Here is a 12,513-nt window from a genome sequence, read left to right as displayed (position 1 = left end):
CTCCATCCTCAACAACAATAACATACGGTATCTGTAGGGAAGCACACCTTTCACACTAAGCCTATATATTTAAGTATTTGATCCAGCTGATTCCATGGCCATGACTGTTAGTATGCCAGTATTTTACCAATTCTCTTCATGGGGCAGTGTCACAATTTGATGCCATAGATTGTATAGTATGTACCTTTTTTCCTCAGGGAGCTCAATCTGACCATTCGAAAAGCAAAGGGTTGAATGTTTAATCGAAATGTAAAGACGATACACGCGTATGTGTGTGGATATGTGGAAAAAAAGTATTTGTATGTGGTCTGAACGGCGTTAGAAAAATAAAATAATGGGCCAAATTAGTGACTGATGTATAAGGAGGCGGAGCTTGGCTTGGGGTCAGAGTTCAACAACAGCACAACAGCAACCAATCCTGTAAAGGCCTGTACACACAATTAGGCAATAAGGTTAACAGTTTCTTCACACACACAGACACACCAGACCATTACTCACAATTCAACCCGAGCAATATCAGCATGTTCTGCATGTCTGTCCACTACTAGAGAACAACAAATAACTCATTAACCTAGAGAAATATATCCTAACATCGCAACTGCATGCTCCATATGTAGGCCACACACACATATAGGAGAGGCCCATATTTACTGCATCTCTGCAATAGTGCCACTCTTTGTTTACCTTTCCAGACTGTGACCATCACTGTAAAAATATCACCATGGATGGAAAATGCCATTAAAACCATCGTAACTGTAGAAACAAACTCAGCTTCTCTTGATGATTTATGACATCCAAGACCTCCTGTGGTTCTGTGGTACTTGCACCGTCAGCACGGCCTCCGGATGTGGGCGGAGCTCCCATTGCGGCCTAATAGCTTAGAAGGGTTAAGTGAGACGTGTGTGTGGACAAGTAGGGTCGGGGGGAATAAAAACCTCCTGGGATTGGCAGAATGTGAGAGGTCAAAGGTCAAATAGTTTATCCACCTTACTCGTGGTTAAAAATGTGAAACATGGACATCGACATTTGAAGACATAAGCGTGAGAGAGAAGACAGAAAGAGAAGGAAAGATGGAGCAGCATATCTCACGCATGGACGTCCACTGTGGTGCCCTGGGCTTAGGATGGATTAGTTTACCACGTCACTAAGAACATTCTCACACACTCACTCATACACACACACACACACACACACACACACGTCTGTCATGTGTAAGCATGCACACACATGCAAGCATAAAGAAGACAGACTTAGATGTTGGCACATTAAGGTACAATGTTAGAAAATTCCTGTACAGCTAAATACCAAACATGATCATGTACTCCTTTTTTTACATTCAGTAAAACGTTTTATTTTTATAAAATGTCAGAAATCTATCATTTCCCCACAGAAACCTCTGGTATTATATAAGATGGTAGCCTTGTAGTTGATAACATACATCGTTCGAAAGCAGTTATGTAGTTCTGGAGCAACAGTGCCCCCCAGTGGCACAAAAAGGAAATGTTTCTTGATAAGTACAAAGTGCAGGATCCCTATCATTTATGCTGGGATGATGATTGTGATGATTATTATGATTATTATGACTATTCCCTCACATATTCCAAGTACGCACAGCACTGATGGCATAGCGTGAAACACCCAGACAGAAGCTGATTGGACAGGGTTTGATTCCCAGCTTACGTTACTTATTTAGGTAATTATTATTCACATTTTATTCATGCATAGAGTGACAGAAAGAGAACAAGAGAGAGTGACAACGAGAGACGGAGAAAACAAGAGCGAGTGGCAACATCAAGGTGAGTCCGCACATCTTCTCCCTGCTGTTGTAGCTGACAGAGGGACATTTCAAATATGTATGCTACACATTCAGTAGTATATGGTCCGTCTTTTTTTCGGCAACCTACACACTGATACTGCCCCTTAATGTGATAATTGATGTTGGTGTTTAATCCTTTAATGCATTCTGACTCTCACGCTCTCTTTGTGTGTGTGTGTGTGTGTCTGTGTGTGTGTGGATACAAATTCACTGGAACTACAGGTAAACATCAGTCAACATTTACTGCCAAATGCAACACAATCAAAGCAGAGCAAATGTGCAACATCATATCAAACATTAAACAGCTCAACAGAAGAGGTTTAAGTGCACAAACCTACTTTTTATTCTACATTCGATAGCAGAAACCTTTCAGGTCAAACTATCAATAGGTTGATGAAGAAAATCTGGACACGGCGGTGGACAATAATGGGACCATTGTGGATTCCTTTAGGCTTTCAGCGGTGCACAGTGTTTAATCTGTCTGCATTCATATAAAATCTGACTTTTGAAAACATGTTAACATGACATTTTCCTTCAAAACGAAAAAGTCACAATATAAAAAAGGGGAAAGTCACTCACATCAAATCAATTCTGGTCATTTACACACACCCGTCTTTGCTTGATTGTTACTAATACTAATTTTAGATTTTGGAAAAACATTTTTGAATGACGACAATGAATTTGACCTCATTAACTGGATTGGTGGCGTCGTGTACGAGAGTTCAGTGTCTTGTTTCTGTGGTCCGTCTTCTTTAACAAGGCTGCTGAACACGACACACACACACACCTCACTCCTTTTTAAAATAGATTCTTTGATCGTTCTTCAGTAACAACTTCGAAAAGACACATTCCAAATATTGTCACTTCTACTTCAACCAAAGAGAAGACAGACGGAGCAAAATCTGCCGCCTCCTCAGAAGTGAAAACATACCGATTTATAACAATCAAACATCGCTTGTCCTTCAAGATATTAGTATTTACTTCACTTTTAACACTGATAGAAGTTTAAATTAGCACACTTGTGGTACTTATTCACATTTAGTAGCTAATAAATGAACCCCCAGAACTTAAATCCAGTCAGCTGGTTAGACTTAGGAAGGTTTAAACAACAAGAACATTTAGGATTTTGGTTCATTGCCTGAAGTGTGTGAAGCATTGAACAAACCTGGTGTCCATCATCTGAGACGCCGTCGCTCACACTTGAAGGCTCTCACTGGTCCCAACTTGATTGAGCGCTTCTTGAAGTTTCTGCATTAACAGCAAACGACATCAACAACAACTGTTCACCGGCAGAAAAACAATCGGGAGCTTCTGAGAGAAGAAGCGACGTCACCCGTTGAGGTCAAAGGTCCGCAGGCAGTGACTGGAGCAGCAGTAGGCCACAAAACTCACAGTGGTTCTGATGAGGAGAGAGAAAGTGTGTGAACAATAGAAAAGCGGTGCGTATCTGTGTGTGTGTGTGTGTGAGCTCTGTGGGGGATTCTAACCTGCGGTGCACTCCGGCCAGGGCCGTGTCACGGAGCGGGAAGAGCTTTGGGTAGATGATGGTGAACATGGGCTGGCTGCAGCGGTGGCAGTGCCCCAGAGGGAACTGTAGCAGATCAAGCAGGCTCTTTGGAAGGGCGATGGGGTGCAGGAGGTTGAGTTCTACAAAGACCAAAGTCAAGGAGTTCAGCAAAAGCAAAAAATAATGGGTGTGCATCACTTGAATAACTAAGCATGTCATTTTAACAGATTCTTTCTGTAAATGAATGGTGACGGTCCTGCGTGAAACTCTGTTGCTCCTCACCTGTTGGCCGGTGGTGGTACAAGCGGTGCAGGGTCCGCAGGGCGAGCTCCTCCAGAGGAACCACGCCGTCCGTCTCCGAGCCCACGACCTTCACTTCGACTGGCAGCCCGACCAGAGCCTCACCCAGCGCTTCGCCCAGCGTCTCACCCAGGCCGCTATCCAACACCTGGGAGGACAAACCACACCTGTAGAGACGATCACAGGAGGACACGTGTCAGTTACAGCTCATGTTCACGTGTTGGGAGTGTTCATTCAGGTTGAAGTACCATAACCTGAACCAAACTGAATTACTGTGTATTACCCGCTGCAGCCGATGACCTTGTTATACAGGTAGGAGGGAAGGCCTTTCAGGTCCACGTTGTTGTCCACAAACATAAACTGCAGCTCTCGAGATCGGCCCAAATCTAAAAACACACACACATTCATCTTAACACTGCTCATGATGCACTACTCGTTTAAATGGCACACACACAGACAGGTGGGTAGCACGGACCGAGTGGGAGAAAGTTCAGCCGGTTGGTGGCCATGGAGAGCTGGTTCAGGCGGCGAAGCCAGCAGAGCTGCCGGGGGACGTGGCACAGCCGGTTGTGGTCGGCTGTCAGGGTCTGCAGGGAGACACAGCGGTGCAGACGGTCTGGCAGAGACACCAGCTGGTTCATGGACACGTCCAGAGTCTCCAAGTCCTGCAGATCTCCAATCTCTGGTAATGTCAGACAGTCAGACAGACGGACAGACAGGAGAGAACACAACATTTCGTCTCTAATCACAACCATGTCTGATGTTTGATGAACCTGTATACATTTTTCACATCACTGTTATACTGAGAGACTTAAAAGGAGAAACCAGATCCTTATTAGGGTGCATACCTCCCCCAATGCCCAAAAGTCCTCCATCTCTCAATGATGAAAATTAACCCCTCCTCCACCGAATTTGGTTACAATCGATAAATGAGTTCAAGAGACAGAGCCACTTTGATGAATGAGCCACGGTCACTAACATTTGCCAGCCAATCATAACAAAGCTGACGTTTAACGTCACCTGACTGTAGGAAGTGACAGCTGACAGTGATGAGGTCGTCACCTGGAGGAAGGCTCTTCAGCTGGTTACCGGACAACCTCAGGTGGCGTAAGGACCTCAGTCGGCCGATCTCTGGACAGAGGAGCTGCAGGGCGTTGTTGCTCAGGTCCAACGACTGCAGCCGGGCCAAGTTTCCAATAGCTGCGGATCCAAACCACAGTCACTGTTAGTTTGCTCAAAGGCAAACCGTCAGCTCCGTGTGAGTGTAGTTTAACTTCTTCTCAAAGTCTGGCAGCCAAAAGTTCCAAGCAAATGATAAAAGATGATGTGATGGACTTACCTTCAGGAATAATCACTATGTTGTTCGAGTGTAAATACCTTAAGAATAAGAATAGAAAAATAAATCTTTGTTTATTTGTTTTAACTGATTATTGCAGTTGATTTGTACAAATGAATACTCACAACTCAATTAGATTTGGGAGCTTCTGTGCAAGATTGTCAGGCTGAGAGAGAGAGAGAGAGAGAGAGAGAGAGAGAGAGAGAGAGAGAGAGAGAGAGAGAGAGAGAGAGAGAGAGAATAACTGTCAATCTCACAGTAAATGAGCTCATTGATGTAACATAAGAGAACAACACGGCTGTGTTTGTGTCTGTATGCGTACCAGTGTGGTGAGAGAATTCCTCTTCATGTAGAGTCTTTCTAGAAACTGCAGGCCTTCATCCTTCAGCAGCTCGATAGGGAAATGATTCAGGTTCCTGTAGTTCAGAAACAGGTTTTTGTGGCGCTCCTGCTTGGCCATGAATATGGACTCATGGAGTTCGGTTGCCATGTTTAAAGAAGAAGAAGAGCCTTCTTTCCCACAGTGGAGAGGAGACTTTACAGCGCCTCCCTCCCTCCTTTATGGCATTACTGTATCCTGAAACAAAAGCAGACGGAATGATCCTTTAACTCATCTCCTGTGTAGCTGCATTTTTATTTTATTGTAATGGATATTGGTGATGAGTATTTCCTCCAATCAGAACGCAGACATCTTTGTTGTGACTTTACTGTGGCACGAGACAGCGATCAGACCTTGCTAAAAGTAGCTAACTAACGAACGCTAGCTAGCTCTGCTCACACCGTCAGCGCCGCGAATTGGCTTATTTGGACACTGGCAGTGGTTGAAAGCGGTCGCGTCAGACTCCATGAGCTCACACAGCAGCTATACGTCATTCAACAACAACAAGCGAGCCGGAATATAACTCAACTCTATCTAAGATAAGGGAACGACTTTCTTAGCGCCGTTAGCTTTACTGGGTAACTCGAGCGTTATTTGCTCACATAAGCACTTAGAACTATGTCATTCATGAATAAAAATAGCCGCTTTCCCTTAATGGTGCAGCTCTAATTTACTCGCCTTTAATTGTAAATTATACGTTGCGTAATACTCACTTACACGCGCGCGCTGTGTCAAAGTATCGCAGCCCGGTGAGGAGCAACTGGCACCAGACGTAAACAACGTATGACGTCACCCTCTCGTCGAAAGTTCGACGTCCTGCCTTCTTCTTCTTTTGATTTTCCAACACACAACGCCTGCTCTGTCTCAGTGCTGTCATCAAGTGGTAAATGTGTATAAACACTCTGTGTGACGTGACATAAGCGCTGCTTTTTTGCATTTCTTTATTTCTGTCTAAAAAGTATTTGTTCGAAATGTTACCAAACTAAAGCAACAACTGATCTGAATCTCATAATCCCCTCTGTAAGCTAGGACACATGATGAAATACTCACTGATTACTGTACCTAAATGTTTTTTTAAACTATTCTGTAATTTGATAAGAAAATGATTTTAACAAAAGTTTCTCCATACAATCTTCTAATGAGAAAACTGGCAAAACATATGAAATTAGTTTGATAGGGGATATATTACATGTATGTGCTTATTCCAGATGTTTCCAATTTGGTCAGAAATGTTTTATCTAAATGTAAATTCATATATGAGAGCAGACAAAGGGTCACAACATGAGTAGGAAGGCCTAGAGTATTCTGTGCAGAGTTTTTAAAATCGAGTTAATTCATAGCAGTTTACAGTAAGATTGGAGTTGTTTGGGGCGATTTTACCCTTTGCCCCTGGTTATGTCCTATTTGATACAGAGGACAGCTGCTAACAGAGAAAATGTGTAGGAACCACAGAATTGACGAGTCTAAAAACAAAGGTCAAATGGTTCCATCACTGGTGCACAGAAGATGCTCACATTCACAAAACACAAGAGGCAAAAACAGTTTGCATAAATTTTAATTCATCTTAATTCTTGTGGTAAACGCGTAGAAAAAAAAGAATCAGAGAAACCAACATTCTCTTTTCCTTCAGCCATTCAACATTTTCCCAGTATTCAGTATATACGTTTGAAACAGGAAGATATCCTTACAACAGCATGTACAAAAGAAAATAAAAATGAAACCTCAGTCTAACAATTCATTTCAACAAAAAAATAGTTGGAAGGCTATGAATAACTTACACACACCAAAAACTTGGTAACAAATTGGCCATCATTTGTAACAAAACAAAATAAATTTGTTCTCCTCTATGTCCGCTCTGTGAGGCGTTCCAGTGGTAAAAGCGAGGCAAAAATCAGACCACAAACACTGAACTACCCATCTGGACCTTAACACATCAGTGTAAACTGGCATTGGGCCACAGGGAGCCATCATCAGTCAGCCTGCTGTAGTTGGACTGAGTGCTGAAAAGAACCAGAACCCGATGCTGATATCAACTTATCAACTAGACCTCCAGTGCCCTAACACCAAGATTCCCATGCTGAAACTACAGACCTGCCCTGTTGCCCTTGAAAGAGTTGACAGTGAAAAGAGGGGGGTGTGGGTGTTGGAGAATTAAGGGATGTGTGTGTGTGTGTGTGTGTGTGTGTGTGTGTGTGTGTGTGTGTGTGTGTGTGTGTGTGTGTGTGTGTGTGGGGGGGGGTGATTTGTCAATTTTGGTTGGTCCACTCAAACTACCACACCATTATATCCCAAATTGTGTAAACATAGGTGTTACCATAACACCCAGTAAAGAGCACAAGGTCCTCGACATGGACGCCATTTCACTGCATCCAACTGATTTAGTGACAAAAGTCCCATTGGAAGAACACGTGGGAGCAGAACATGACCACCAGCAAAAATTTGGCAGAGCACAAAAACATAATTTACATCATGACATGAACTAGCAGCAGTAACGAAAAACAGACAACAAACGTTACTAAGGTGAGCTGTGTTGAAAATGACCACACACACACACACACACACACACACACACACACACACACACACACACACACACACACACACACACACACACACACACACACACACACACACACACACACACACACACACACACACACACACACACACACACACACACACACACACACACACACACACACACACACACACACCTGTGCTCTCCCGCTTTGATTATCTTGTGTTTTCTAGGTGATGTCAGTTGTCCCATATGTGAATTGGTTGAACTGGTGTGGACAAATGGTTTGGCCTCCCAAAACTAATCCAGCAAAATCCACACGCTGAATATCCAAACATCCTCCACCTTTCTCCTTCATTTTCATGCAATCGCTTTGGGATTTGGAATGGAGAGTCGATTGACAAAGGAGAGTGGGGGGGGTTAAGACATACACACAGGCACACACATGCACACGCACACCAAAAGCAACACTAGTACTACCACAGTGCATAGCATTACAGGACAAATCTTTTGCCCTGACCGCAACAAAGAACATCTTGATCTCAGAGACTGGTACAAATCAAATTTCACCAGCGAATGGCGGGTGCGTTATCTGCAGAATCGAAACTAAACACATACCAACAGGTTTGTTTCAGTGCTCCACTCCTTCCTTCCTTCCTTCCCTCCCTCCCTCCCTCACTCCCTCTTTCTCTCCTTCTCCAGGACGGTTTTTGGTTTGTGGTTTGAATTCGACCATTTCAAAACACCACTCGGTGAGATCGTCGTGACAGCCAGACGAGAGATGAGATGTTTTGTCTTTCCGTACGCGTACATAGGTTTTTGAAAACGAACAGTGAGGTAGATGGAAGCTTGAAGGAAGAACAAACGCCTTCCTCCAAATAGCAAAGGAACACAAAATATCAAATAGGAAACGAAAAACTTGCAGGGTATTCTTACAGTGACTTATACTTCACAAAGAAAGACATAAATAACCAAGAAACATCTGGGCTGGAAATCCAAATGTACTTTTTGAGGTGAATGAGCCGTTAAATATCTTTTCCATTTGGTCCTCTCCGATCATATTTGTATCTCTTCATGTTTTAGCCAGACGTGTTTTTTCAGTAACTCTGCGACTAAATGGAGTGCGAGTGTTCACCTTAATCTGGATTTTCAACAGGAAGATTTCCGTTAGATGTCACAAACTAAATGTGTTTAACCATTAGTTGTTTTACTTACTTGTGCGATCATGTTTCTAAAACACGTGAAAAAGGTCAATGCAGTGAGATAACATCACTTCTTTCTCTGTCCAGTTTCTCCTCATCTACATGCAAATGTCAACATTTTGAAAGGATGTTAAAATAATGTGGATAACATACAGTAATCATATAGCCTCCAATGACTAATGGGAAGATGTTGATAAGCATGACAAAGGGAAATTCTCCTGCCAACATCCTTTCTCAATCGTCTCCCAAAATTAAGATTTTAAGGCACCAAGCCTTATGAAATGACTTCTAGCTTTGATTTGCTTCGTACCTTGAACCCAGTGTCAGGAAAATACAGCGTGAAGGACCCGTCCAGAACGGATCTCTGCCTCCTCTGGTTTCAGACTGTTAGAGAAACACTACTTATCAAAGAAAATTAATCACAGAGTGAGAAGGACATAGAATCATATCATCAGGCAGAAATGTTAACACGCGCACACACACCATGCTGGGTGTTAGGGGTATGACAGCTTGATTTAAAAAAAAAAGAAAGAAAAAGAGGAAAGAAATTGGGAAAACAAATCTGGAAAAAAGTAGAAAAGATTTCAATTTGTTTTGACCTGAGATTCAGTTGGGACCTGGCAGTGATGCCTGACCTCTGACCTCCTACAGGAGCATGATGTATGGAGAAAGGTCGTCACTAGATCCCACAGGATGATGTCATGGGAGGGTGAGTCATCAGTGATAGATCATATTTACGAGAATAGTAGGGGAGAATAGGCATCCAGATGTTTTTCATGATGCACGTTTGAGAAGTGTGTCCTCGCCTATAAAGAACGTGGCTGGGGAGCAAAACAAAGAATAAGTCCAATCCAAACTGCCATTTGCTCATAATGTCTCCCTTTCAGTAAGCCAACACCTGTGTGGGATCTAGTGCCAACCGCCTAGGAGGGAGGCAGAGGTGTCCCCAGAGAAGACTGGGACGTTGACGATCATTGGTACCATTATTGTCCTCTAATCTGGTGGGAGGGGGAAGGTACCGGTGTTAGGAAACACAAGGCAAATTGTCATACTGTTTACGCAACACAGAAGCAAAGCCATCTCTGACACAAATACGAGCATTAAAAATGGACTGTAGTGGAAACGCTCATAGATCCAACCTGAAGGACTTTTTCTCTGTATTTATAGATATCAACTATATTACAACCACAAGAGAAATAAGGAATAGCAGCTTCTTTCTGTACATGATGAATGTCTACAACCGTATAAAAGTTAGAAAAGTGACAAACAATTCTTGTGTATGTAAAGGCTCTGCCCGAGTAGAGATGTTGTAAATGTTGAAGACTAATAAGTAGTCAAAAAAATGAAACAACCAAAAAACTGTTTGTATACAACAACACCACCTCTGGACTCGAGTAATCCCGAGAATAAGAAGTCATAGATCGAGTGTTCATACTTGTTTGCCTGTTTATGCTCTTCCCTCAGCAGTCCTTGCTTTGAGAGGTTTCTTCTCTTCTTCATTGACTGTATATAGGGTTAGACAGCACAATCTCTCTCAAGATTGATGAAGTGGATGCCTATGTGATCTATTTTGACAGAGAGCCGTGTCATGGGGGTCTAACTGAGCAGGTACCCGCCCAGCAGAGATCAAAAACAGCAGATGTGGATCACTGAAGACAAAAGCAATAGAATGAAGAGTTGAGGACTGTTGAGAGAAGCTCATCCCCCTTTCATGCCCGGTCAAAGTTCAGTTTTTGGCTTCCATTTTCGATCATCTGGTGTAATGGAGGCTAGTGGAGCAAAAATGCAGAGGAGAAAAGTTTATAAAAAAAATACAATTTGGCAACAAATTTGGCAGATTTTTCTCCTCTCTGTTTTTCAGCGGATAGACTGTTGACCTGACGGAGGCTGACCTCTCTGAAGTGCTTCTTCATTAGATATGCTTAACAGTTTCACCATAATGCCCGCCCAAAAGTGACCAAAACACTGGTCATTAATAAAGGCCTACTCTTTTTTTCCCCATCTGGAAATAGATATAAAAAGTAACAAACAATTTATAAAATGGGTTCATCCATAGAGAGAGAGACAGGCTCCCCCCTCTGTATGATTTTAATTTTTTCTCTTTCACTTTTCCTCTTCTTCCCACTCAGCAGCGACGGCAGTCTGACAGCCAGCTGGTAAAAACCATAACTACAATAATATGAAAAAAGTGTGTGGAAGTACAGCAGAACATGGACTAATAGGCTGACAGTTGTGTCCACCTTCCCATGAGTCTTTGCTGCTCAGAGAGCTGGTGGACCCAATTTTGATGGTTTTTGTTGTTTGTTTGTTTGTTTTTTCCAAAAAGAGACACCAGCCAGAAATCTGGCTCTGCAGAGCAGCAGGTAGAAGGTTCATGATCTGGTGGATGGGCAAGGGTGACCCCCCGTTGATCAGCAGGCAGAGGACTGTGGGAGGGGCATGGTGCGCTCATTTTTACGTCCCCCGTTCATGTGCGCGTATGGCGGCAGGTCCTCCAGAGATGGCCGCATCGGCATGCCTGGCCCAGTCCCGTTCCCTGGCCCCAACAGCCCGTTAGTCGCCTGCTGGCCGGAGGGCTTTTTGTCCGTTGCAGCGTTTGACGCGCAGGGGGAGGAGGGAGGGCTGGGGGCGAGCGAGGGGGCGGGTGGAGCCTCTGAGCTCGGAGAGGGTGGGGTCTGCTGGGGGACTGGGGCTTGTTGTGGCTGAGTGGAAGTAGAGGGGTCCAGAGGAACGTCGCCCTCGTTGTCCATGTTGTCCATATGGAGCGGTGGGGCGTCGGGAGGCTTGTTATCAGTGCTGTAGAAGAAACTGACCTCTCTGAAGGATGGCTCCAGCTCCTCTTTTAGGCTGTTGATGATCTCCGCGAAGGAAGGACGCATCTTAGGATTGTACTGCCAACACATTCGCATCAGCTCGAACCTACACACACACACACACACACACACACACACACACACACAAACACACACACACACGCGCTCATTAGCACAGTCCGCATCAAGGTGTTCACCTGTAGTAACAGCTTAGCCAGGAGGTCTCTGCCCATATTTACTTTTGCCAAGTCTTTAGTTCCTGTTGCTAAAACATCTCTACCTGCCCCCCCCTGCACACTCAATGAAATGGCGCTCTGATGCTGCTTTCAGTTGTGCTTGGCAGCTGCCACAGAGAAGCCCGGATCAAACACAACACTAACAATATCAAGATGGCAACCACAAGGTTACATCTAATGTTGTGACTATTTATTAACTCAAAGAGAATGAAGCATCCTGACCCAGCTGTGTGCTCAGACGCAGTTATTATATTAAATGGGTTAGTGAATGCTCAGTGACACAGGGCCTGTTTCTCTCATTTGTGTTTTCCACTTTTACACGTAACAATATTTTATTAGATACATCCCAGGATAATAGATTTATATTTGTGTTGTTACACAACAAGAACAAGTCAGAACACCAAGA

General features: G+C 43.7%; 2 protein-coding genes across 3 annotated transcripts in view; both read right to left on the bottom strand.

Annotated features, from left to right (window-relative positions):
* Positions 1-2,039: 2,039 nt before the first annotated feature.
* lrrc28 (leucine rich repeat containing 28) lies at positions 2,040-6,138 on the bottom strand. 2 transcript variants are annotated; one of them, XM_076156199.1, is made up of 10 exons: positions 6,052-6,138; positions 5,282-5,536; positions 5,085-5,125; positions 4,963-5,000; positions 4,686-4,823; positions 4,099-4,305; positions 3,907-4,009; positions 3,606-3,790; positions 3,304-3,463; positions 2,040-3,215 (listed from the first exon to the last, which is right to left on the bottom strand). In XM_076156199.1, the coding sequence occupies exons 2-10, from the start codon at positions 5,447-5,449 to the stop codon at positions 3,146-3,148; spliced, it is 1,110 nt and encodes a 369-aa protein (XP_076012314.1). In that variant the 5' UTR covers positions 5,450-5,536; positions 6,052-6,138; the 3' UTR covers positions 2,040-3,145. The 2 variants fall into 2 exon arrangements, with proteins under 2 accessions (XP_076012314.1, XP_076012315.1); XM_076156200.1 differs by having other exon boundaries at positions 6,056-6,102.
* A 2,989-nt stretch (positions 6,139-9,127) lies between these two features.
* The window catches only part of igf1rb (insulin-like growth factor 1b receptor), a 37,693-nt gene continuing 34,307 nt past the window's right edge, over positions 9,128-12,513 (bottom strand). The window contains exon 21 of the mRNA XM_076155496.1: positions 9,128-11,977. Within this exon, the coding sequence (XP_076011611.1) occupies positions 11,470-11,977 (508 nt within the window). The 3' untranslated portion in view covers positions 9,128-11,469. The remainder of the gene's footprint in view (positions 11,978-12,513) is intronic.

The sequence above is a fragment of the Genypterus blacodes genome, unplaced genomic scaffold (genome assembly GCF_046128005.1).
Source record: "Genypterus blacodes isolate CSIRO-AG114 ecotype Tasmania unplaced genomic scaffold, CSIRO-AGI_Gbla_v1 ptg000067l_1, whole genome shotgun sequence".
In the NCBI taxonomy this organism is placed as follows: Eukaryota; Metazoa; Chordata; class Actinopteri; order Ophidiiformes; family Ophidiidae; genus Genypterus; species Genypterus blacodes.
Note: the sequence above shows the minus strand (reverse complement) of the source record. Positions and strands in the feature narration are given on the sequence as shown.

Bases quoted from the DNA above. Each gene is read 5' to 3' on its own strand.
- lrrc28 (XM_076156199.1), bottom strand. From the start codon at position 5,449: ATGGCAACCGAACTCCATGAGTCCATATTCATGGCCAAGCAGGAGCGC. The intron at 4,824-4,962 runs GTAAGTCCATCA...TTGGATCCGCAG, and splicing joins CATAGTGATTATTCCTGAAG to CTATTGGAAACTTGGCCCGG. The intron at 3,464-3,605 runs GTGAGGAGCAAC...TGGTCTTTGTAG, and splicing joins GTACCACCACCGGCCAACAG to AACTCAACCTCCTGCACCCC.